The sequence below is a fragment of the Cervus elaphus genome, chromosome 5 (assembly GCF_910594005.1).
Source record: "Cervus elaphus chromosome 5, mCerEla1.1, whole genome shotgun sequence".
Lineage (NCBI taxonomy): Eukaryota > Metazoa > Chordata > Mammalia > Artiodactyla > Cervidae > Cervus > Cervus elaphus.
In genome coordinates, this window is record NC_057819.1 from 51,822,434 (window position 1) to 51,850,270 (window position 27,837).

General features: G+C 36.5%; 1 protein-coding gene across 10 annotated transcripts in view; it reads right to left on the reverse strand.

The window, feature by feature from the left end:
* Positions 1 to 783: 783 nt before the first annotated feature.
* The window catches only part of ELF2 (E74 like ETS transcription factor 2), a 70,050-nt gene continuing 42,996 nt past the window's right edge, over positions 784 to 27,837 (reverse strand). For 2 of the 10 annotated variants that reach the window (XM_043902436.1, XM_043902445.1), the window contains exons 3-9: positions 11,743 to 11,856; positions 10,066 to 10,203; positions 7,761 to 7,799; positions 7,266 to 7,352; positions 4,737 to 4,929; positions 2,976 to 3,326; positions 784 to 2,502 (exon numbers count right to left, since the gene is read on the reverse strand). In XM_043902436.1, coding sequence (XP_043758371.1) covers positions 1,875 to 2,502; positions 2,976 to 3,326; positions 4,737 to 4,929; positions 7,266 to 7,352; positions 7,761 to 7,799; positions 10,066 to 10,203; positions 11,743 to 11,856 — 1,550 coding nt within the window. In that variant the 3' untranslated portion in view covers positions 784 to 1,874. Of the gene's footprint in view, positions 2,503 to 2,975; positions 3,327 to 4,736; positions 4,930 to 7,265; positions 7,353 to 7,760; positions 7,800 to 10,065; positions 10,240 to 11,742; positions 11,857 to 20,298; positions 20,617 to 27,837 lie in introns of those variants that run through there. The other 8 variants (XM_043902435.1, XM_043902444.1, XM_043902439.1 and 5 more) reach the window with 7 other exon arrangements.

A 27,837-nucleotide genomic window follows, 5' to 3' on the forward strand; every position in this document is an offset into this window, starting at 1 on the left:
CTTCTTTGCCCTAACAGAATATTATAGGAGACATGACTCAAAAAATGAAACTGCAGTGCAAGAAAAAATAGTTATGTGTCAAGACATATGATACAGATTTTGAAACGTGAAATATTTAGGAAATGTTTTAAAAGGAGGTAGAGTTTGAGATTAACCCCAAATGGGATAAGAATCAATGAGTTTTTCTTTGAGCTTTTATTAAAAAGTACCATCAAGTATGTTTATGGAAAAGATAAAAGATTACAAAGGGAGCTGTTATAAAAATCTGTCAACCTAAGTAGTGTCTAACCAAATGCACAATTAAAGGCCACAGATATTAAGTATCAGTTTAAATTTCTAAAAGATGTAAAAATAGACAACTTTTCTTTGTAGTAGAAAGAGAATTATTATGTGGAGTTACGGGACCTAGTTTGGTGTGAAATGAGGTTCCTCTGGTCCCTCCAGTTCCTAAAAGGGCTAGAGTATTATTTGTTCTTCCTCACCCAAAAAAGGTCTGATTGAGAAACAAATGATCTGATTTGAAATATAAATTACTTAAGTGTGGCCAACACTAAAATAGTAAATTCATATGGTAAGTAGAACATTATAATAATTACATGACAGTAATTAGGAAGTGGAAACATGCAGGTTATTTGCCAAATATTAATGTAATGGAACAAAACAATTTCTTCACGCAGCAGTTGGGAAGGAAAAATAGGACTTCTATTACTTCTTAACTAAAACATGTTTATATAGTAGCTTTTGAATATTGTTATAAATATCACCAGAGACCAAAACACAAGGTAAATTTCATTTCTATATTTCAGAAAACCTACTTGAATACACTTTGAAACAAGAGTACAACAAAATAGAATATACTTCAAATGTTGAATATACAAACTATTATAGTTCAAATCTGAACACTGGTACTTTCCCTCTTAAACTTCAACTAAAAAAAAAAAAAAGGAAGAAAGAAAACTCCAGGTATTAGTTACCTGACAAAAATCATGCTGAGCCTTAACTTCCAAGTGACAGTAGAACTGAAACGGATATGTCTGCACAGATGCCAGGGCTAAGTGAGTGACAAACAGGCATGTTATAGCAAAAGGCCAGAGCCAACTGTTAATTTGTCCACAATTAAGAAACTGACAGACTTAAACTACCATATAAAAGTTACATGTAAATTCTATAACAATACTGTGCTAGGTACAAGATTTTTAAAATTTTTCTTTTAATAAAAAAGCTTTACACAAACAAGCCATTAGCTTATTTCAATAAAGAAAACCGAAAATTAGTCTAAGGCCTTTGTTTTAAATCAGCTTAAGCTATATGATAAAAACAAAAAAAAAAAAAACGCACTAGATCTTTTTTGCTAACCTCTTTCTGAAGCTTTTGGATCCATTCTTCAATTCACATTCTAAAATACCTATATTAGCAGTTTTCACATAGCACCAGTTAAGTGAGTTCTGTGTGAACACAGTAATAATTGCTGGTATGCATATAAAATGCATCAAAAATTGCTATATGTAACAACAAGATCACCCATCCCAATCCCTCCCCACTGAAAACTATATGACCTCTTACAGAATGTTAGTGTTCCAAGTCTTAGTGTAACTTGATATTGTAGTGAGTTGCTTGGTCCCTTTCAGTCCTTTTTCTTATTGACGGGTTCAGTTGTTTCCTACTGTAAGAGGCAGTTTTCTGTCAGCATCTCAATATGTAGTTCATTTCCCACTGAAACATGGGATAGGTAATTTATTTCCAGTAAGTCTGATTGTTTTCTTAAATGCACTGAAGATGTTTTAAAGTCTTCTGACTTCTTTCGATGACATCCTTGCAAATACTTATACCAGGACTCTCACTAACATTCTAATGTCCTTGGGAGCGCTGCTGTTTTATTTCTCACACGCTACCAGTCCTTCCGTTTTCATCGCTACAGGAAGGGCAAGAGCTGACGGCGCACTGACAACCACTACGTGGGTCACTGTCTTATTTCCATCTGCCGGTTTTTCTTCTTGTACCAGCTGCAAAGTTTTCACATCATGTTCCTGCTTTTTCGCCACTGCTTCTGATTTAACCTCTGGCCCTTTGATGACAGCGCTGATAACCCGGGGAGGAGTCTGGCCAGATGCCTGTTGAGGGGGCACCGATAGTCTCATTACAGGGGCCCCGTGAGCTATTGAGACAGGGGTAAGTGCTCTCACAGCCAGAGGGGTGCCCACAATGTTAATGCTTCCCGATCCACTCAGATTCGACTTCGTCTGCAGCTGACACTGTGCAAGTTGTGTAGCTGGGATGGTAATAATTTTGGCAGGCTGCATGGTGATTTTGTCTCCATTTTCAGTAGAGGCTGGCATCACAGTAGGGATTGTCTGAATAACTACCTTTGGAGAGGCTGATGTTGTCGGACTAGTGCTGGTTATTAATGGTGCACCTGCATTAACTGACTGAACTGCCACAGTTGAAATTTTCTGACCCAACGATGTCATTACAACAGGTACTTGCATTGCCACACGAACTGTCCTGGTTGATTAAAAAAAATAAATTTGATTATATGTAACACTAAATTATCAAACAGGTCTCTTTGAGAGAGAGAAAAAGATGAATACAAATCCAACATATATAAAACTAGTGAACCCAATTTTACAGATGTGCCGAAAATCTCTGAAGTTTACAGCATGAAATAACATGAGATGAATATATTTTAAAAACATGAGATGAATATATTTAAACATGAGCTGAATATATTTATATATATATTTAAAAGCCTACATTAAATTCCATCTATAAAATCATAAAAATCAATTCAAGTAAGAAAAGACATCTACTTTAATACGAATATTTTAATTAATACATTTAAAAATACCAAGCACTTTTCAAAGTCTTGACAAAGAGTCAGTTCTTAGAATGCAAATATTAAAAAAGGAACATCCCAGTTGTGCCAAAGAGTTTTCTAAAAACTAAACACATTACCACTACTGGTTTCCCTCACTTACCTTGGGGCTGCTGTTGCTGATACAGATGTGGTAGTAGTGGGAGATCTGGATGAAGCATCATGACCAGGGGGAGTGATGTTCACAACTCTAGCTACACCCTTCTCTGCTCTGGAGCAGTTTAGAGAAGATGAGTTTTTCCCACCACGAACAGAAGTTGCTGCTTTTAAGAGACTTTCTGCAGACAATGATACTCGTTCTAATGATTTTTCATCAGTAGCTGCTGCTAAATCTTCACTACAGGTTTCACTTTTGTCATCATCTATGACCACGATGTTTTTGGGCATATCCTTGAACTGATATACAAGCCTCTGTCCTTCAACCTTTGCAAGAATACCCCTTTGGTAATAATATCTGTAAGGAAAAAGTATTAAATAAGTCAAGTATATTATGTTTGCCCCCCCACAATCCCCAAACAAAAATACCGTAAAGAGATGCTAACAGAAACATTCACTTACTCTAGGAAGCGGTAAGGTGGGACTCTATTCAAAAGGCCAAGAATGTGAAGTGGCTATGAAATTAGAGCTTGGCACCGTCTGCCCTATAACCCTGAAATCTGTGAATGAGCTAAACGCTCACTGTTTTTATTAAAGGAAGTCATCTAACCTGAATACAGAATGTATTGCTGTCCAGTTGGCCCTCTGTATCTATGGGTTCCTCATCCATGGATTTAACCAACCACAGATCGAAAATGCTCAAGGAGAAAAAATTTCCACAAGAGTTCCAAACAGCAAAACTTGGATTTGCCATGTGATAGCAACTACTTAGATCGCATTTACACTGTGTTAGGTATTGTATCATCTATAGATGATGTAAAGTATATGGGGGATATAAGTGGGTTACAAGAAAACACCACCCCACTTTATATGAGGGATTTTGATCATCCGTGAATTTCTGGTATCCAAGGAGGGTTCTGGAGTCACACCCCTCAGATACTACTGAGGGACAACTAGATTTCACAGATACTGGTAAAAATTTAGTTCTGATTTACATAGGTTATAAAAGCAACTTGGTGTTATGTGGAAAAATTACCTAAACCATATTTAGTAAAAATGAATTTGTGGCATATGTGAATACTGTCACATAAACTATGTTCATTTACAAATACCCTTAAGCCGTATACATTACAAAGTTATGTAATTGGGTTATGTACACATAAAGTTTATGTATACATAAAGTTATGTATTTGGGTTCCTCAAACTGACAAAACTTACAATGGATTTACTGTGATATGAAAATTTCAACAAATTTGCAGAAACTAAAAAACAAATTCACAGTTTGGAAACTGTACAATGTTTGGGTTTAATTTTCTTAAAGGCACACATTTTCCACAAATGGATTTTCCAATAGTGTTCAAATTGTAGCCATCGAGACTAAACTTCTCTCTTCATCTGCCTCCAGATCCAAGAATTTCCTCTAGAAAATCCACCCAAATTAAAAGCTATAATAAGTAAGAGATTTTAAGAGCTTCTCTTTAAATATCAGTTTTCCCAGGTGGCTTAGTGGTAAAGAATTCACCTTACAGGAGACACAGGAGACCTGGGTTCAATCCCTGGGTCAGAAAGATCCCCTGGAGGAAGAAATGGCAACCTAATCCAGTATTCTTGCCTGGAGAATTCCATGGACAGAGGAGCCTGGCAGGCTACAGTTCATGGGGTTGTAAAGAGTTAAGACACAACTGAGCACTCTCACACAAAGTATTAACAGACAGTATTAAGTATTAAGAAATACATAAGTTTTCTTTGAAAACTCTTGTGTTCTTACCTCAAAGCTCGTCCCATAGTTTCATAGTTCATGTCTGGCTTGTTCTTATGTTTTCCCCAAAGCTTAGAGACAGCCTTTGAATCCACAAGCTTGAATATGCCCTTTTCTCTCTGAGTCCACTTAATATACCGAGGACAAGTATTTTTATCTTGAAGTAGATCTAAAAGAAACTCCCACAGATAGGTTGTGTTTCCTTTGAAAAAAATTATAGATACTAATTAAAAATTCATCAACATAACTAAAAGCAAGTAGTTACTTACGCTGAATAAAAAAATCAACTTACTACTGGTAAAGAACAAATGTACTAAGAGTCTGCCATTAAATACTTGACTATGTTATCAATCATTTGTACAGTGTCAAACTGTGTTGTCTAGTGAATAACAATTCAAGAAATAAATAACAGTTTTGACACAATATAAGCTATATCATAATGCCATGCAGTTTTATTTCAAATCAATGACAGAAAATAATGTCTGGGATCTCGGAAGTGAAAATAAAGTGGACTGGTAAGACATTAAGTCTTGGAAGATGGCTAAGATTTGCATAGCAGAAGGAAAGGAAGGAATGTGGGTAGGCAAAATAAGGAACTTAGTCCCAAAGAGAAGAGAGCATCACTCTTCTTTTTTTGGAAGGGTGGGGAGGAGTAGTGGGCAGTGTTATGAGAAGGCTGCTATGGGCTGCAGTTTTTCTTTATTCCCTCCGTAAGCCTCTAGGTATGGAGGTTCTTAAACTGATGAGAGAACAGAAGAGAGTCCTGAGAAGATTAGAATACATATGCCACCTCTGAGCCACTGGGTCATCTCTAGGCTCCTGCTCATTAACACTTTACTATCCTCAAAAATTCAGATTTTGGGGTGGGGAGGCTTCCACTACTCAATCTAAACACTGATGCTCTTCCTCTAGCATTTCATTTTCATCCTGTAATTTCTCCGAAAATTCAATAAATCCATTAACCCATAGTTGAGCCCTGTGTGCATTCTCTTGACCTAAAAAGATTAATCTTCAACTTTACAATGTTATTACATTTGTATCTCCGAAGACCTATTACATCAGTATCAATACCTAAAAACTCTCAGTGTTAAATCACAACTTTCAACTACATCAGTCTCAACTGAATCAAGAGGTGTAGTTGGGAATTTTTATTCTGTTTATGACCTGGAGATTATAAGAATTCATTCTAGAAGAAATTTTTGTACAATAGACAATGCCTTGTACATAGTAGAGATCTGAATGCTCCTGTGTCTAATGAATTAGTTATAGTTAGACCCACTGACATTCTTCAGATTATCTTTAACTGCTTCACTCCAGTTACCATCCCTAAGTTAAAACGAACAATTCTATTTCTGGTTTTAAGGAAAACAATTCAGAACAGGAAGCCTTTTTTATCAGACAAGGTAGTTCATAGAGTCTATGCAGACATCATAATTTTGCAGAAGATGAAGCGCTGACTGGATTTTTTTAATCCAGGTGTGACTGTAATGACTTTAATCTTCACACAGCAACATATTGCCTCAGGTTTAAGAATACAAAACTGAAATTTTAACGAAAGATGATTTTGACTGGTAAAAATAGGTTACCACAAAATTTTTTTCCAGTGTTAAACATAAGGTCTTTCAATATAAGAGATACCATTAATGATGGGAGTAATTTTAAAAACAGTAATAACTGTATATTTACAGTTCAAATTTCTAACACTTACTACTAGTAAAGTTTTAAGGTTTTCAATACAAATTAAAAGATAAAACCTAAGATGTTAGGACTGTAAAACAACCAAAGACAGAGAAGAAAATAAAACTATCCTAAACTTGTCCCAAACTGAACAACAGTTCCTAAGTAAATGAAGGTTTACGTAACTGGATTTTTAAAAATCTAACCAAATTTCTTGGTAGATTTACTGACTTAATTTTTTTTTATTAAAGACTTAATCCAACAAATTAAGAGAGCAGAGACTGTAGAAGACTTATTGCTATTTTTGCTTTTAATGAGAATATACAAATTCAATATACACATCAATTTTTAAAAAATACATCAAAGTTTTGTTTAGACATCCTTACTGACATGACTGAAATTTGTTGGTTGGAAAAGTAAATTCACTTTGCTTCTATCAGTTAAGAAAAGTATGTATCAGAAAGGAAGTCTTTGTTTTGTAAACCTTTTCAAACGTAAGTGACTCCACTTGACTCTCCATGAGGATGGGTGTCAATATACACACACCATTCAAAACAACACAGGTGCGCACCAGCCCGTACTCGGGGCCTTTTCCAAACCCAAACGCTGGCCTGGCCCCAGCTCCACTCCTGCAGCTTCTATAGCTTCTATATGCCTACAGAGCCTCACTGGGTAAGGACCAGGCAGAGAGAAGTTTGAGAAAGCTCCCCATGTGACACGCATACACCCCTGATTAAGAATTACAATCCAAGTCAGTGCTACAGTGCATGTGCATGTACTAAAAGTAATTTTCCTACAAATGTACTTGAGTGGGGGAAAAAAAAATCCATCTCACCTACAAAACAGCCCTCCCCAAATTACCTTTTCCTTCTCTGGGTTTCTTCTTTATACCTAAGTCAGGAGACCCATTGGAAATTGGCGACTGCTGGGTCTTTGGTTTACGGCCAACTGAAAAAAGAAGATATTGAAACCATACATGGAAAACAGGAAAAATAACAGAAACATGATAGCAGGCTTTTTGATAACACATTATTTATGAAACTAGACACTAATTTATGGATTAATATACTGTGTATATAAAAGCTGCTTTTAAAAGGAATATTAAAAGCACTTCTACAATATAAATTACAGCAGTTCAGTTCAGTCGCTCAGTCGTGTCCGACTCTTTGCGACCCCTCTTTGCATTAATTGATAGGAAAATCAATGTATATGGCAAGTCAGGTACTACTAACCTATTATTTACATGGTCACAGCCTCAATCTGCTAACCTTTTCCAATAATGTAGCAATGGAAACAAATTCTAGTATAAACTTTTGTTTTCTCTTCTACAGAATTGTTAGAAAAAGCTTTACCTACCTATTGCAGAAGATCTGATAATCTGCGAAGCCCTTTGAGCTCAAATGAGGAAAAGTAAAAAATATTATTTTAAACACTCTCTACTGCTCTGAGCCAATCAATTCACCAGAATTTAAGCATAAATTTCCCCACCTCAACGTGCAGGTATAAGGATAAAAAAAAAAAACCTTCCAAGTAATTGCTTCATATGTCTAAGAAATGTTTGTGCCCTTTCATTTCTCCTCACTCACTTCTGCCCTAAGCCGCAGACAGTCCAATATCCACAATGAACAGAAAAGCAAGAGCTACACTTCCTAAGGAAAGCATATTTCTGAAAGGTGTTGTGTTCAGCCCTCAGCATTGAAGATGAATGCTGGCAGGTGAGCGAAGTCTCAAGAAAGAGACCGGGACTATTAAGTATAATATTACTGATTTGGTGATGGTCATACACCTGGGATTTCTGATGTCTCTACTCTTCATTAACAACGATTATCTACAGCTAAATTAAAATGCCCTAATTTATATTTAAAAAAGCATAGCTATTATATTCTAGGATTTCATTATGGTAATTCTAATCAATAGGAAGTATGTTTTGGCAAAAATTAAAACAAAGTTCACCAGTCTCCTAATTAAAAATAGAGCTTAATTTCTCAATTTAAATAATATTTATATATACAAAGCAGTCAATAGCAAGACCAACATCTTCTTTGTCTCCTAAATTCAAGCACAAAAGCCGAACTCCTTAATGGATAGGTTAGTCCCCAAAGGCTTATTTTCTTATAAAGCAGCATGTCCCAAATCATGTTACTTGACAGATAGGTTATTCATCAGTAGGAAAAGGGTTCTACAGTCAAATTAACTTTCAGAACTGCACATAATCATCTCTTGGAGATTTATAATGCACATTAGTATATTAAAAGCTCTGGAAATAAAAATAAGGCCCTACTATTAAAAATAACCTACCTAACTTTATATGTCCCAAATGTACTTAACCACAAATGAATAATTTGTGGTGTTATATGTAATTTTTAAATTGTCATTCATTAAGACCACCTATTTTCAAATACGTAAGATTAGTATTAAATTGGCAAATTATTTCCTGGTTTATACCATACCATCATGTATGCAGATCAACCTATTTATCTAGAGATCTTGGTTCCCTAAATACTCCCAGCTTTTCATAGTCTTTTTCCTCTTCATTTAAATCTAAAATTTTCTTAGGTATTTTGTAACAGTTTGCATAAGATACAACCAGTCAAAGGCTACAGTGGGCAGTGGGTAAACAGGGTTTTATTTACATGTATGTCTTTTGTTTAAACATTTACAGTGGAAAGTAATTCTTCCTTCTAAATTCTCTCATCCATGCCTTTCTCAAATATATATATAATCTATATTATAAGAGGGAAGGCAACCTGTGTTATTCTTTGTTGTGTCCCTCAAAGCAATGAGGCACACACCTGTGAACATCACAGCAATCTGAAATACTGCTACCTAAATGATTAGATAATACCATTATTTCTAACACAACTGTTCCCCTTATTTTTTGCCTTTGATTTTTTCCCCCCAACTGTAGAATGTGCAGAAAGAGGCAGAGAAGAAAGTGGAATTAGGTGAGTACCCATTTACACAGAATTTCACTTCTTTCAAGTTTTAACTTTGATTTGAAAAGAAAAAAAAGAACCCACTCAAGATGCTAGAGATGGACTGGAGCATTGTGCGCCATCCCACCACCACCCCCAACCCCCAGGATCAGATGAACACAGGTTTCAGCAGGAGTCAAAGAGTAAGTGGAAATGCTCTTTACCCAATGGTGCGTTTAGTCCCCTCAGAATTCCCTACAGGCAATCTTGGTGTTTTAAGGCCAAAGCTAGTGGGGAAGAAAATTGGGCCTTTTATTTTAATGCCCACAAAAGAGTAGGAAGATAAGGTTATGAAAAACAGAGTCAAGAATACTTTTCTTTCAAGTAACCGAGTACCTAAAAGGATCAGAAAGTAGAAAAATGTGCAGTGAATCCCTGTTCTTCCTTCTGTGTTGTTCAGTCGCTCAGTCATGTCCGACCCTTTGCGACCCCATGGACCCCTGCTGTGTATCAAGCTCTTACTATAATCTCATTTTTGGGCTACTACTTTTAGGGCTCAAATAGTAACTCCTTTAAACACTATGAACATGTTAAGACACAATTAACAATCTCAATTTTTTGAGAATATCTAATCAGTATAACATCAATCATAAATATAGCATGTATTTCCCATGTCCCTTGATGGAGAAAAAAGATACTAGAAAAAATTTCACCCAATTTCCCAGAAATTTATAAATACACCCTACCTTTTTTCTTTTTCATTGGTTCATGGCTATCCGGTGATGTTGGAATAGGAGAGGCATCCATTGGTTCAGATTCTTCGGTTGACACCTCCACTACAGTTTCTGTAATGACATCTGGCCTCATAGCAGCATGGATAAATTCTGGAGTTGATACACAAGGAGGGACAAACACTTCCACTATAAAAAAAAGTTGAAAAATTAAAATTTCCCACCCCCATTAATGCCTCTTAGCATGGACAATTCAATTTTTGGTAAGGTGAGGTTATTAAGAATTCATCAAAGCAGGGGAAGAACTTGACGTTAATTTGTTGAATATACAATACGATCTAAAGTATGTAAGTAAATAAATGCAAAGAAACTCGACCTGGAGGAAATGTTAATCTTCTGGGTAAAGGGAGAGATCATGAGTAGTCAACCCCCTTGCTTCACACTTTAGGTATTTTCAAGTTCATTGTAGAAGACTTTGTATCATTTTGACAATTGGGAAAACAGTTGAGAATAAAACAGTATAACAGTGAGTTAATAATTATTTTCCTTCTACTTACTCATCATTATTCTCTAACAAGGTAAAACACACACCTGGTATAACATTAAAATGATAAAAGCATATTCAGTGGAAGTAAGCACTTATGGTTCTCTCTCTCTCTCTTTTTTTAAAAATAACTTTTGGCCACACCCTGAGGCATACGGGATCTTAAGTTTGCCCACCAGGATCAAACCTGCACCTTCTGCACTGGAAGGCCGAGTCTTAACCACTGGACCGGCAAGGAAGTTCCTACAGTTCATTTTAAATATGAAAAAAAACCTGCTCATTATAGCCAAATGAGTATCATCTTTCAATATTTTATTTAACGGAACAGTCCCTAATACTTTGGGTCACTGAAATGGTGCATACATATTTTTAGTATTCTATTACGTATAATAATGTTGCTCTGGCTTCCTTTCAATGTGCCTGAATAACTAGGATATGACATTTCCATCTCAATTAATACATACTACCATAGATTAATACACTGACCAATATGCACTAATTTTCTTCTCATATCCCTGAATAACACACGGGATTACTACTCTAATTAAGAAGTGCAGTTGATCTTAGTATTTACTGTAAATCCCTAAAAGAAGGGTCAGTCTTACTGTATTAAATCAAATTAACATTTGGACATTAAAATTAGGGACAAACAGATTCTCAAAGGCAATCTGTACAAACAGACCAAAACCAATGGAAAGCCTGAAGCCTGAAGGGAGTGTGAAGAGAGGTGGACACTATCCTCTCTCTTCCAGGGAATGGTCCCGGAGCTGCTGCCCCTTATCACTGAAGGAAGGACTCACAGTGGGCATGGGTGGCAAGAGCTCCCATCGGCCATTCTCCAGCCATGCTCTTAGGGTCTCTCATGTACCCAGAGTTAAGGAAATGAGACAAAATAGTAGAAACAGCAATTTGACATTTATCTGTCTACAGTGGGCACCTTCTGTATCAATTATTTTGAAAATTAAGTTATTTAAAGCATTTAAGACTTGGGAACATTGACAGGTAAAGAGACCAGTTACTGCTGTCACAGGTATTTATGTATAACAGACTTTGAGAACAACAATTCCCTTGGATTAAAAAAAAAAATTTTATTCTAGATACATGAAATGATATGATATCTTTAATATAATAAAGAACAGTTCACATACCAGGACTTCTTGACTCTCTCAAGCAGGTAGGAGATTCCATATGAAGCAGGGCTTCAGCAGCTTCAATTGTCTTATCTGTACAGTGTGCATTACTGCTATGAACAGATGCTTCCACTGGAGAGAAAGTAAGGTCCACTCAATAAAAATGCATTGAACACATTACTGAACTAAATGCTCACGTTTAGTTCATAACTCAAAATAAGCCATTAATACATATTAGTCTCACAAATTACAGAAATAATTTAAAAACTAAAACAACAAACCTGCCACTTATAAAATGAATGTTGATTATAAAGCAACTATTGAGATTAATTAGAAATTCCTGAATCTTATCCAAAGGAAAACAAAGACAGACTCTTGAAATTTGAACTCTGTATCAATTTTAGGCCAAAACTAACTTGGGATGGGGGGAAGGATAGTTGTAGATTAACAATCCTATGAATCCTATTGTAATTTTAACATACTGCTACTAAAATCGGGGGTTAACACCCAGCAGAATCAGTCAGAAACTCATATTTCTAAATTACTTTAATGAATTAGTTCAATTCTTACAAACCCTCCTGGTGAGTGCACCAGAGAACTTAGAAATTTTCTTCACAATTATCTGCTTTCTTTTCAAGATTTCACTGCCTTTGCTGGGTTTCACCCAAGAAATTTAGAAAGGCAAAAAAAAGAGAGAGAGTGTTCCTATTCCCCCCCTTCATGAAGCCTTTTCTAATTCTACCACCTTTTGTAACTCCTCTAATACTTACTTTATGCTTTGCTGATTAAATTATTTGTGAAAAAGCTTTGGTTCTAGTCTCTACCACTTATTTCTGTAACCTAAGGCCAGTAATTTAAATCCTTGTATGGCCCAGTTTCCTCTTTCACTAAACAGTAATATTACTTACCTCATACAGTTTTGAGAATTAAATGCAGTTTTCCTGAAGAATTTAATAAATGGTGATAATTTCTTATCACTTCTATGTGATTATAAGCTCCATGAGGTCACGGAGGGCTAGCTCCCTGCCCACCCCCTTTTTAGCCACACGGCATGGCATGCAGGATCTCAGTTCCCAGACCAGGGATCAAACCCATGCCCCCTGCAGTTGAAGTGTGGAGCCTTAACCACTGACTGCCAAGGAAGTCCAAGGGAGGCCTGTCTTAGTCATCTTCATATCTGTTATAGACCCTAACATAGATTCTTCATATAGTAGGTATATAAGTATTTCTTTTATTTATTAAAGTTAAGGACAACTGACAGACCTTACAGAAAAGTAGCAATCCAAGCATAAACTCATTATCCTAATGATATATTAATTTCACATCCTGATTTGAAATATTGAAATTCTACTTTTTAAGAGGTTCTGAAACACGAATATGTTTAACAGTTTCTAATTTGATACATCTTTCTCAAGATGTCCTCTCAAGGACTAAAAGAAATATACAAATTTCATAAAACCATTATAAATTCACAAGTTCTACACACTAAAGATACAAATCTTTTAAAATTATTTCTAGTAAACTTTTAATTGAAAAAGATTTTTTCACTTAGTTTCAAAATTCACCAAGGGCTAAGGCCTCCGCCTTAAACACCAGTCATTTGGACAGCATTTATAAAAAATCCACTGACTGCTTTACCACCTGTTGCACATCATCCACACTCTCAACCAAGGTACCGAGTCTCTCCAGTTGCTCTTTCCATTTATGGAAATCTGCTCAAAGCTAAACGGTTCCAGAGAGGCAGCCAAACCTCTAAGTAAATCTATCTTTAGGTGACCCTGCTTACTCTTATCTGCAGCCTCACTGAAGCAGAGGATTCAATCAGTGCTTCTAGCTCAACTTTAAGAAACTTACCATTAGTAAGTATAAAATGTATTACCATTCTCAAGAATATTTTTTTTCAAATTACCTCCCTACAATACTCATGTGCACTAAAGAACCTTAGGAAGAAGCAGTTTCAGGGTTTTAAAGTTTATTCTAAGAACTTCATTCTCTTTAAAGTCTGCTTGTGTTGCAATTTAACTGTTGTCTGAGGTGCTATTAATAAACTACCCTGGGTAAACTAATTCCTTATGTAATTGTATTAAGACACACCCTAAAACTCTACCATATTAAAGTTAGAGCTCTGAGTATTTCATAATAATACAGCAATAGAATCTTACCAGATATTTTAATGTTTTAAGTTATAAACAAAATTTCCCAACAGTTACATATTATACTGCCCCAAATTCCTACATAGCTTGAGGTATATTTTTTTTTTTGAGGTATATTTTCAAAACCATGATTTCATGTTAGTTATGTCAGTGAAAATTTCCTAGCTCTTATTTCCAACCTCAACCTCCCCTTTTTCCCTAAGTTCAAAATATTATTTCCCTAAAATATTGTACATGTACATAGTAAAACAAATAGAAAACATACAAATTTAAGAAAAAGATTATTAACTCATTTATAAATTTAGGATGAGAATATTAAACATGCATAAATTCTCTATAAACTAATGATCGGATCTTATACTCTATGTACAGTCAATAAATGGTTGTTCAGGGTCTACCATGTGCTACAAACCTGAGACACAAGTGTGGAAGGCTCTCTGGCCTCATGAAGCTTATACAAATAGTTCAGAAAGTGTTGAAAAGACAAACAGGAGTAAAATATTTCAAAACAAAGATGCAAAATAATTTGACAGTTTCCGTGAATACATAATCCATTTTGTTAAAAGGGAACACTATCTCCTTTTTCTCTTCTTTTGTTGACCTAAGTCAATAAGTATTTTTGGGAACAGAAATTTAAGAAATATTTTTCCTATGCAAGTTTCTGTAATAATTGAAAACTTTTCAATACTATTTTATTCTTATCAGTAATTCAAATACAATTTGAATTCAATACAAATACAACTAAATAATAATTCAAACACAACTAAACTTCTGCACAGTTCTTAAGGTAAATAAGACAGTGTTGTGCCATCAAAGTTAGCAAACTTAGAAGTGGCAGTTGAGAATTATCATCTCTTACTTAAAACTTGATTTACTGGTGTTTTTCTAGGCCTATGTATTAAATTTATGGGAGTTTAAAAAAAAAACTCATTTAAAAAATAGAAACAATGAAGCAAAAAGTTATCTGACAGACACATCATCATCTAGTTACCACTAGTAGTTAGGTCTCTGGTCAACATTCCTTGAAAAACTAAATGTATCAAATAAATTTCAAAACCATTTTAATCAGTGTCAAAAATTAAATTTGCTTATGCCCTCCTTTACTACTGGTAAGAGTCTTGTTCCATTTCTAGCTTTCTAATCAACTGGTGTTTGTATGGTAGACGATTCCAGACTCACTCAACAGCTGTTACTAAATACCAAACTTGGTAATTAAGTCTGACAAGAGACGTACCTCTCAGCTCTGCAGAAGAGAATGCTGGCAATAGCCCTAGCTCATAATAATGTTTTTAAAAGTCAAAAGTAAAAATTAACAGCAATTTGAGAGCCACAGGAAAAAATTAGAAAACACTTCATTAGGTGATAGTGATATTCCCCTACAAGACCATAAACTAATATTTACAAGGCCATCACTCGGCTACCCCACCTGACTTACCACAGCTTATTCTCTCAAGCCCCAGGACTGTAACACTAACAGATGAGTAAAGAACACAAACGAACACACTGAAGAGGAGGAAAGGTAAAGGCCTCTCATCTTTACCTGTGCCCTTTGACTTTCTACAGCTTCATTATAAGGTTAAGAACGGAAAGAGAATAAAATAATTTTCTAAAGTAGAGCTGTCTGATAACAAGAGCCACATGTAATTTTTAAATGTCCAGCAGCCACATTGAGAAAAATTAGTGGAAGGTGAAATCAGTGCCTTTCATTTAACCCAGTATATTCAAAAACATTGCCATTTCAACATGTAAAAGAAATGTACATGGTAAAGAAGTTTTCTACTGTTTCAGTTTTTATGTTTTAATAAAATTTAAAATTTGGTTTATCCATTACATTTCCAATACTCAATCACCACATAAGGCTAGTCGCTATGGTACTGAAAAGTGTAGACTAATTAAACTATAGTACAGCTATTTGCAAACATCTTTGGTCAAAGATTCTTTTTACACTCAGAGGACCACAAAGAAGATATAAGTCTCGTGTTTAGATATTTATCCTATTTGAAATTAAAACTAAAGCAACTTTTAATATTTTTTATAAAAAGTAACTTTTTCTTAAAAACAAAAATTTAAAGAGTAGCTTTAGTTCACATTTCTGCAAATCTTTTTAGTACACAGTAGAAAACATCGGGGCTGTCATACTTGGGGCTCTCATACTTGCTTCTTCATTTGATCTGTTACACCCAGCCATGTAGCCTCTAGAAAACTCCTGTGAACATTCGTAAAAGTGAAAAGGCACGTATCTTAGCATTATGAAAATAATTTGATTCCACACACTCCCCTGAAAGAGTCTGGGGGGACTCCCAGGAATTTCAGTTTTCAAGAACCGCGGGTGTAATTTAGTATCAAACATAATTAAGAACACCCAAATTCTATCCTCATGTTTCTGTAAGTTTTAGCTTCTAAACATAAAATCAATGTGTGGACAAAAAATTATGATTCCATTTCCGTAAGTTTGACAATAGTATTTTGTCAACTTATAAAGTTTGTTGTTTTTTTTAACTTTTCATAAATCAGAAACACTCTCCTGCCTGCCCCTTTCCACCAGTTAAATTTGTCCCTAAAGGAAACTGATGTTGAACTACCTGGAATGACTATTAACATACTGATGACTTACTCTTTCACTCAATTTTTGTGAATTTTAGTACTAATGCTGCAATGAATTCTGAAGAGTAATTTCTTAAACACATTTTCAAATAAATTTTTTAAAAAGTAATGCCATTCTTCTAATTTTATTTCAACACAGGCCCTCATTTTTTCACTGCCTGCTAAACTCTTTTTTCAAAATAATGATCTTTTCAAGGTTGATACTAGGTATTCCTGTTTATAATAAATCAGATTTAAGTTCAAATTTCATGATGAACTTTGACAAACTAGACAGATTTGTTCTGTCCGGGAAAATATCTAGGCTGCATTTCCAGAAAAATTTCCCCCTTCCCCCTTCCCTTCAATAACTCAGTTAACGCAGAACAATACTTTTGGTTACCCTATTTCTCAAATCTCAAATTCTCCACTTTCCCAATTTTCAATTTCTCAAAAAAAGATGGAAAAAAAAAGTCAAGAAAAGTATGTACTTGATAATAAAGGAGAATATTTTAAACTCAAAGTCTTCAAAAAACACAGACCACATATACAAACACTTTTGCATAAATATTAAGGAATATTTATTTTTCCTTACAGACTAAAAATGGGTCTAAATTATTAAATAAACTATATCTTGTGTCTTATTCAACATACAGACACAACCTCAAGCTCCAATTTGTTACAAAGATTGGTGAAAGAAGTTAACCTCCCCATTACATAATGACCTTAGACAAATTCACTCACATGGTGTAAATAAATCCAAGAAAATGAGAACCTTCACTTTCCATTAAATATATTTGAGCTGCCTATAGTTTTAGAGCTTTAAAAGTCAGTAGAGATCACCTAGTCAAATCTTGTTCTCTTACAGAAAATGAAGCTTTAAAGAGCAGTTTAGTGACAGCTAGATGAAGATCCTTATCTCCTGACCTCAGGGTCAAGGCTCCTTCTCAAACATCATGTTGCCAGTGAAAGTTTTTAATAAAGTATGTCAAGTCTTTACCGTAAACAAGTATTTTGTATGTTAAAATGAAAGTGATTTTTAATAAACAAGCATATTTACTTCATTCTTCATTCAAACGCCTCTGACAACATAAACAGTGATAACTAAAGCTGAAGTTGACAGCTAAAGTTGACAGTTAAGTCTCTAAAGGAGGAAAATAAAAGCAAAAATATATCCTCTAACATCTTAACATATAATAGTAGTGGTAATTCTAAGTGCTTTGTACCTACTTAGAAACAACAGTTATGCTAACAATATTCAGTTTAAAGCTTATCTCCTCTAAAAGTTTTCCTTACTATCATTCTATTCTACACTTATAAACCCATATAGCAATCACTGTAATTAAATTTAACATTTATGTATTATATAGATTTTCACCTGTCTCCTCAATTAGACTGTAAACCTTTGTGAGGAATAATCCTAACACTTGATGACTTCGCTCAAGGGAATAAAAGTATCATTATGTCCATTTACAAATACAAACCCTTTAAACATGACTCTCCCAACATCACTGGAAACTGGCAGCAATAAAAATTTAGATCCATGATTCTTCATTTTTCAGGTCACGTTTCCTCCCCAACTTTTTCAATGAATAAACCTTAGATAAACTAGCAAACCTGTCTCAAACTTCCTTCTAAGACAGAGTTTATAAAGGAATTTCAGATTACACGAACATAACTGCGGGAATATTTGAAAACAACTGTATTAAAATGTATTTGTCACAGAACACTATTATCACAAAAGAAATTTCAACTGTAAGATTTGTATATACTTGTGAAATGCAGAACTCGAAAGCAGCATTTCACTTAAAAAAAAAATCATCAAAAGATAGAACCTTTGTATTTTTAAAACTGTAGAATGTTTGTATCCACTCCTAGCAAAATATCTACAGATCACATTCGGTTTTGATAATGCCAAAAGCTTATAAAAAGGATCTTCTCTTGGCAAAATTAAGCCCTCTTATCTTCACAGTATTTTTCAAAATTCTAACTGCATGGGCTATTCTAAAGTTCTCATAACCACTAGGAACGCTTCTGAAAAGGTACACGCTCAACATGACTGACTTAATCAAAAGTATTGTTAGTACCAATAATATAAAACCAAAAATTCCATCCCTTAATTCATACAGTATTATTAACAGACTGAATGTACATAAAGGGACCAAGTTCTCACTGTACTCTGCCCCCTTTTCACTAATATTTAAGATCTTGCTCTAATCAGAAAATAACTGTCAAATGTGCTTTCATCACTACTCACTGTGATTTTTCTTTGGGACTGTGCAGTGCTACATTTTAAAGATTAAGTTCTGTTAAATATACATTTATGATTTCTCCCAATCGAACTGAAACACAGAGATTCACCAACCAAACTACTAACTTCACTACCTAAAAACAATGGATGGAAAACAGACGGTAAGACCTTTCACAGCAATGCTCTTCGATGAATATTCCCCATCTTCCAATTCCCATCGATGGCGATATGAAATAGAACCCTGGGAAAGGAACATTTGTGCTCACTACAGTAAGTAAATCGTATTCAAGCACTGCTACGCCTATTCAGGACTCTCACTGCGCTGTCTGCTATTAAGTAAAGCTGCTTTTTCTATGTAACTTAAGTCCGTGCCCTTCCGCTGCAGCAGTGGCGCTGCACATCCCCCACCCCCGCGGCCACTTCCGTGTTTACACTCCTCTTCCCTCCAATTCCATGCGTACATTGTCAGCTTCACTCCCGCCCAATCTTCATTGGCCCAGCGCAGGCCCGGAGTCCCGCCCCCAGAAACCAACGTTCTTATTTGGAACAACTCAGCAAGCAGATTGGAACCAGAGGCCTGTCAATCCCGTCCGTTCTGTCCTTTCCGAGGCGCTTCCGCTAAGGTGGGAGGCTTGGGGGGAGGGGAAAAGGGGGCAATTCCTTGCGGAGACTTCCCTAGGGCCAAGACTCCCTCCCGCCCGCCCCACCTTCACCCACTGTTTACCAAAATAAACGTTCTTCTCTGACGCCCCAACGCTCCGGGGCAGGGGTACAAAATACATTCCATGTCTTTTCCATTCTACCCCCCTAAAAAAAACAATCCACGAGGGAAGGGGCATAAACCTACTTCTCCACTGCCGCCCACTAAACGAGGAAAGGGAGGCGGGCCCTTGAGAGAAACACCACCCCGGGCCGCTCCACGTTATTAAGTGACCCTTTCCAGAACCGTTACTCCTGAGACCGCACAAGGTGGGGATGTGAGGACGAGGGTCAGAGTTGTTGTTGGTTTTTTTTTTTTTTTTTGGCGCGTATCGATCTACCGGACATGGCCCGGGGTTGCCTCGTCCATGCGGAAGTCGAGGATTTGTGGACCAAGTCTGAAAGAAGGACGGGGCGGGAGTGGCGAGCGTCCACCCGAGAAGCCCGCCGCCCCCGACCGCGGGCAGTAGCGGCCTCTCGGGTCAGACAGCGTGGCAGGCGCTGCCGGGAGACAACAGCCTCACTCACTTCCTGGTTCCTCAGCAACTGGGGTGAAGCGCACAACTCGTCCGCCCCCGAGTCCCCAACTTAACTGCGGTTCCGTTCCCCGGCACCCGCTGCCAGCGCTCCGCCCGGCAGCTGCCGCCGCTGCTCCACAAACCCACCCTGGAGCGACAGCGCCGGATTCGAGGCAGGTTACTCTCCAAGGTGATCACTTCCTGATTCGTCGCCTCCATTACTTCATTCACTACCCCCCTTTCCCCCGGCCGCCCCAGTGACTGATGGACATGGTCCCCCCTGCACTGACCGCTACAGGGGAGCCACCCCGCCTCCTGTGCACCCCCTCTCCTGCTGCACTGATGCACCGGAGGAAAGTTCCCCTGTCCTTACCAGCCCGGATGAGCAAATCCAGCTGGTTCGTGGGTCCCTCATGCAGAGACGTCGCCATGTTTATCCCGGGGCTGGAGCTGCTGCTTCACATTGACTTACACCGTGAGCAGCGGCGGCAGGGGAGGAGGCGGAACCCGCGGCCGGAGACACACGCCGTGCGGCCGACACACACTCACGCACTCGCACACTCAGACGCCCGGATCCTTGCGCGTCCTCCGACAGGAAGCCGAGGCCGGCCCGCCTCCCGCCGCCGGGCTGAGAAACCCCACCACCTAACGGCAGGGGCGGCGGCGGCGGCGGCGGCCGCCTCGGCTGGCAACGCGATCCTTCCGCCCCGCACCCAGACAGGAAGTCCCGGACGCCCGCCCCGGAGAGCGGCAGCGGCCCGCAGCCGAGGGGGACACCTGAGGCTGGAAGTCGCCCCGGGAGCCGCGGCTAGGACGAGGCCCCTCGGCAGGAAGAGGCACATTTCACGCTCTGCGGAAGAAAAGTCTGCAGTTGTCCCCACTCAAGAAAAGAGTCATTAATCAGATTTTCATTCTGGAAGAGATCTAATCCTAGTCCTGCAGCTGTAAATAAAGGTAGCTGTTGAACTTGTTTGGCCGTGTCAAAGCTTATGCTACATGTAACCCGTTCACTTGAAAGGCTGCACTTTAAAACAGGAATACCAACTAAAAAAAGTTATACCCGGAAAACATTATAAAAGCTTTCCTTGAACAAAGTAAGGAGCATCCAGTTACTCTCAGGGACCGACTTTGTCCTTTCCCCCTGCAGAAGTGTTAGCACTCTAGATAACTATTTATTAAGAAACAACAGAACATGCCAACCTCTGAGAGATTAGATTATCCTCCCCCAGTTTGCTAGTCATGAAGTTTATGTACCCTCTTATATTTCTATTTGGTTCATTCTGAAGCAAACGTATTTCACATCATCTACTTTTAAAGATCTTTTTGATAAAACTAACCTTATTACAAATAACGTACACATTAAAATACAGTAGAAGCAGGAGCTAAATTGCCACTTAGTGACTACAAACTTAACACAAGAAATCAAGCCTATAAAATGACTTAGATGAAGCATCATTAAAACACACAAAAAAATGCTTCCTTGGTTTCAGAGTTTCATAATATTTAAAAAAAAAAAAACCTGAAACAAAATGTTGCCCTATAGTTTCACAGTGCGTCCCTCCAGAATAAGTGTTCAAAAAGTATTTGCTGAATAAACAAAAGAAAATTTTGTTACTTATTTTGAATAATAAGGTGTAATTTTTATGATCTAGATTGAATGAACTATGCTGATAACTACAGAAAAAACTTTTTCCAATGGTAGTATTAATACAACGTCATTTTACAAATATTTGCCCAACATGTCAGTGCAACTTCAGAGTAGATTACACAGTCCATGACTTTTTTTTTCTTTTCTTCCAAATACTCATTGATTCCCTTGGACCTTTCCCCTAGTCCTGCCCCCATAATCCCCAGACTCCCCAAAAAGAACCTATCTGCCATTTCCAATGTACAACCTTCCCTTAAACCAAACAGTGATTTCTTTCCTGTAATTAGGTAAACTTGACACCTATTGGACAAAATTGTATGATTGGTCGCTTTTATTTTTTTTTAATTTCTAGTTAATTTAAAATAAGGATCATCCATTTACCAGGAGTATCATAAACTGAGAATTTCCAGATGAGAGGATGGTAAGGAATACTAAGGAGCTAATTTCTAGCTTTAGACAGAACATTGAAATTGGTAACAAACATGAATTTCCACTCTTATCAATCAATAGATATTAATATGTTTTGAAAGGAAGAGAGTAAAGTAAGCCAAAGGTTTACTTTTTCTGGAAGCAACAGTTGGACTTGGCTCAAAAGGAAACAAAATCTCTTCTCACTGTGGGAGTCACTTTGAAGCCTCATACATAACTTTCATCTTACTATTTGCTTCTTGAGGTATATCTTTTAAGGAAGATAACAGTGTGTGTCTGTGTATTTTACTCTGAGTATATCTTAATTAAGGGGATTCCCTAGTGGCTCAGTAATTATCTGCCTGCCAATGCAGGAGATGTGGGTTCAATCCCTAGGTAGGGAAGATCCCTGGGAGAAGGAAATGGCAACCCATTCCAGTGTTCTTGCCTGGGAAATCCCATGGATAGAGGCGGCTGGTGGGCTACAGTCCATGAGGTCATAAAAGAGTCAGACATGACTCAGCTACTAAACAACAACAGAATCTTAATTATATAGACCCATATCTGCCGTATATTTTAACTTTCAAGGAAACAGAAGCTGTGTCTATTCCTGCATAATGCTTCACAGTTAATATATACACATATATAATATTTATGAAATATTAATAAAAATTATGTAGAAAGGCTAGAAAATATTCCTATATATGTAAAGCTCTTATAGAAACATAATTCCCTAGAGTTTAATGCAATTCTGTTTTGGTCCTATAACTAGGCTTTCAAAAGTCACCAACATAATAGGAATAACAAGCAAGGTGAGACCAAGTTACAAAATAGATGAAAAGTTAAAATCCACTTTACAATTTTAGAAATTATAGCTGCTGGAAACATAAACTGGTACAAACTTTCAAGAAAGCAATGAATGTCAGATATCAACAGTCTTAAAGAGGTAAATATATACTGATCTAGGAATTTCATTTCCAGGGCATAGCTTGAGGAAATAATCAAGAAATTCAATGGATCATTTTATTAAAAAACATGTTCAAAGAATTTTTAACAACATGGTAAAATGTTAAAATATAAATGTGGCAGGACTAAGATATAATCCATTTCTTCCATACAATATCACTCAAGCCATGTAGACTGTGAAAATGTGTATATAATGCATATATATGTATATATATACACATTCACATACATACATCTGCATTTCTGAAGTCTTCAAGATTAAGCAGGTATTCATAAGCAGAATTTTTAAAATTGAGTAAGAATAGTTAGATTAGCATGGTAGAAACTTTAGAGCAAATTCATATCCTGCTCATAACATTGCAGAAAGACATCCTCTATATCAAAGTATTGCTATGATCTAATAGGGAAAAAGGTAAGTAATAACTTTTACTGAAATCAAAGCCACCAGAGTAAGTGCTTTACCTTCAGTTTTTTCACTTATTCTGCTTTACATTTCTGTAACAGATATTACCACTGTGCTCATTTTATAGATGAGGAATGTTGAACAAGGTCATGGTGTTCGAGAGAAGCAGAGCCAGGATTGGAACCCAAGAACTCTTAACTCCATAGCCCTTACTCTCAAACACTTCCCCAAGCTCCAAAGTAATAAGGCTTGTTTATCCATTATGATGCATTTAGTACCTATTTTTCTGAAAATTCCTTAACATTCCTTCCTTCAAGAGGTGAAATATAATCTTCTCTCCCTTTGAGTGTAGGCTGAACTTAATGGCTCACTTCTAACAAACGGAACAGAGTTGAAGTGATGGTATGTGACTTCAGAAAGTGCTTGATCTCTTGCTTTTGGGTCAATCTGAGGAAGCATTTCTGTGGAGAGTCCCATTAGACAAGGAACACTGGCATCCTGCCAACGCTCCTGTGACTGAACTCTCTAGGACACAAACCCTCCAGCCTTAATCAAGCCCTCAGGTGATTCCATCCTCATGAAAGATCCTGAGTTAGGAACCATACAGGTAAGTCAATCCCCAATCCTTAATCTCAAAAACTAGATAATATAATGTTTATTATTTTAAGCTGCTAAATTTGGATGATTTGTTAATCAGCAAAAGATAATTAACACAGAAAAGGAGCAGTTTAAACTCCCAACTTGTCACATTTTACACCTTAAAGAAGGGAAAAGTTTGAAAAATGACCTGTAACTTTCAACTACAGAGTCCTGAGCAGTTCTTTCCATGTCTGTCTTTATAGTCTGAGCATCAATTCTTTCATCCTCCAGCCTCTCCATTTTAAAAATAAGTAAGTCATCAAAACATAATCATTACCATTAAAGTCTAATATGAATGAATGAACGAATGAATGAATGCATGTGTACTCAGTTGTGTCCGACTATTTGTGATGCCATGGACTGTAGCCCACCAGGCTAATCTGCCCATAGAATTTTCCCAGCAAGAATACTGGAGTAGGTTGCCATGTCCTCCTCCAGGGGGTCTTCCTCACGGAGGGATCAAACCCACATCTCCTGAAGCTCCAGCATTGGCAAGCAGATTTTTTTTAAACCACTGAGCTACCTAGGAATCCAGGTCTAATATAACCGAAAATAATTAGATACCCTTGGGTATTTCAATGATTTTATGGTCCTGGAATAACCAAGATGGTAAAAATTCTTTAGAGGTATGTAAACATACAATTGTTTCTTACACCATACAGGTTTTAATGTTTTTAGCTTATTCTGGTCACTTCCTGTATTTTTTCTTTATCTAGAAAAGAGAATCATAAAATGTTATGGTTGAAAAGGTGCCTAGAGACCACATCACCTAGAGATTTTGAAAAAATTAAGGACCTGAACTGAACATCATGATCTCTTTTCCTGACTTCCATGAATCAAATATATTACACTTTAAAACCAAATATGTAACTGTGTGCTCTATCAGATACAAGGGCAACAGGCTTTAAAAAAGTTACAGGTAGGAATTAAATGGAGACATTTTATCCATTTAATGTCATATACATTTAACACCCTATAATTTTGGAGAAGGATAAAAACTTCCTATTTTAGTGATAGTAACTCTGTAACTACCAATGGTAGGGTTATTTGAGAATCGCCAGCTTTATCCAATGCCCTATTTTACACATTAGGAAACTGAAGCCCCAAGAAGTTAAATAATTTAACCAAAGTCACATGGTAGCTTATGATTTTGAGGTTAAAAATTCTACTAAACAATCTTCTATAAAACTAAGAAGCTACAAAATGGATGAAAAGTTAAACCCATTTTACCATTATATAAATTTATAGATAAAATATATCTATTAGGACAACAAACTGGAATCAAGAGATTTAGGATCATTAAGTAAAGCTCAGTTCATCAATACTGGTAGACAAATACATATAGGTATGCAAGTCTGTAGATTTACAAAGAGAAAAGATAGACTATCTCATATGTTTTTAAACTACTGTGGTTACTTCTCTGTTTTTAGTTATTTATAATACTGATACATTTTATTTAATATTATAGTTAGGTTTTATAAAATATTATTAAAATGAAGATGTTTGAACCCACATTATATTCACATGTCCATTCATTTATTCAACAAATAATTGACCAGCACTTACTTTGAGCAAGTAAGTATTGTAGGCACTTTGTACAACACTTTCTGTTGTAGTCACCTATTACTACATCTGGTAGCACTGAATTAGGTAACAAAAGAAAAAAATTAAGCCTTCTCAATTCACACAGAACCTCTGCCAAGGGTGAAATTCTTAGACAAGTGTGATATACAAAATTGCCTATACATGAAATTAAGATAGTAATGATAGTAAAGTTAGTAAGAAAGTAAGATAGTAATTAAGATAGTATATCCTATATTTACATGTATAAAAGCCTTCATAAGGTATGAATTTTTAATAGGGGGTTCATAAAGGAAAAATTGTTAGCAAAATATTCTGTTAGCAAAAAATAGCATTTTTTTTCTGAAGAAAAGAAAACTATGACTAGTCAGAAACTATTATAGTCAGAGGTCTATGATTCCCAAAAGTTATTTTATCATAAATTTTTCTCAGCATATGCATTTATGGACCATAAAAACCTATGATGAGTAAGGATCCAGCACATACCATTTTTGAAACTGATAATCTAGCTTAGTTTTATTCATGTTTTCTGCATTTTACTTAAGCTATCCCTGGGCCAAACTCTCTTTGAGCCTGCTGATTCTTCACTTTATGGTTTATACTAAGCAAAAAACTTTCTAATCCTTAGCAGCCACTCCTAGAACAACACATCAACTGATTCTTGTAGCTGGTCTTTTCCAATGGATGTTGGACAAATAATTGTCTTCCAAAAGCATTTATTAAGTACCCTTATGTGTATGACACCATACAAGTAAGTTAAAATGGTTAATGATCTATTTTAAATAACATTTATAACAACTGATTTCAAGGATGTGGGTTCTCTATTATCATTAGGGAATGTATCTTGAATACTCTGGAAATAGTTTTCATTCCTGTGAAAGTACAAGGGCTATGCATGATTCTCGTTTGGCATATTTACAAAAATATTTACAGTGGAGTTCTTAACTAAAACATACTGCAACATAAGTCAAATTCTGTTTTGTAAAAGGAATATTCAAATTAACTAATTTCTTCTCCTGCTACAATATATCTTTCTGCACCTACCCACTGAAAAGTTCTTCAAAAGTCCCTTCAAGTTTTTAACTGCCAAGCCCAAGGACCTCTTCATAGTTTTCACCTGACTCTACCTCTTCAAACAAATGACATTTTTGACTATCCATTGTTAACCTTCTTCCCTTCATATGACTTTCACAATAATAGACTGACTGTGTTTTTTTCCTGTTTTCTTCAGTTGACTTAGCCTACATCTGCACAACCCTCAAATGTGACTGTTCTTCCAAAGCATAAGCCTTAGCCAGCTTCTCTCTTCCTTCTCCACTCTCTGAAGAATGACAGTTAATATCCATGCACCACCATGACTTTCAATATTATTTCTGAACTAACTCAAAAATTAGCATCTCTAGGCTTGACTTAATTTTTTCTTTTTTTTTTAGGTCTAAGTTCTAATTTCCAGTTGTATGGTAAATGTCTCTGTTTGGATAACCCACTGGTATCTAAAGGTCTTTTACCTACAAATCTCCTTTGTTTCCTCTATCAATAACACTACATCATCCCAGGCTAGAAACCTTCAGTCATCTGTCTGTGTTCCTAGTTTAGAAAGTCATCTCTTAAGCAACCTAGAGGTCCATCGACAGATGAATGGATTCAGAAATTGCAGTATATATATACAATGGAATATTATATAGCTATTAAAAAAGAACACATTTGAGTCAGTCCTAATGAGGTGGATGGACCTAGAGTCTAATAGAGTGAAGTAAGTCAGAGAGACAAATACCATGTATTAACACATCCGTATGGAAGACACAGACATAGAGAACAGACTTGTGGACACAGTGAGGGAATGTGAGGGTGGAATGAATTGAGAAAATAGCAAGGAAACACATACATTACCATATGTAAAACAGATAGCAAGTGGGAATCTGCTGGGTGACACAGGGAGCTCAAGCCAGCGCTCTGTGACAACCTAGAGGGGTGGGATGGGGATGGAGATGAGGGGGCGTTCAGGATGGAGGGGATATGTGTATACCCGTGGCTGATTCAAGCTGGTGTGTGGCAGAAGCTGACACAATATTGTAAAGCAATTATCCTCCGGTAAAAAAAAATTTTTAAGAGAAAGTCATATAATTTTTGAGGAAATTTTAAAATGTATGTGAAATTACAAAAAAAAAAAACCATATATATATAAAAAACAGACAGTTCATGGCCCCACCATCCAGAACAAACGATTGTTATCATTTTGTTATTTATACTTGAAAGTGTTGTTTCTC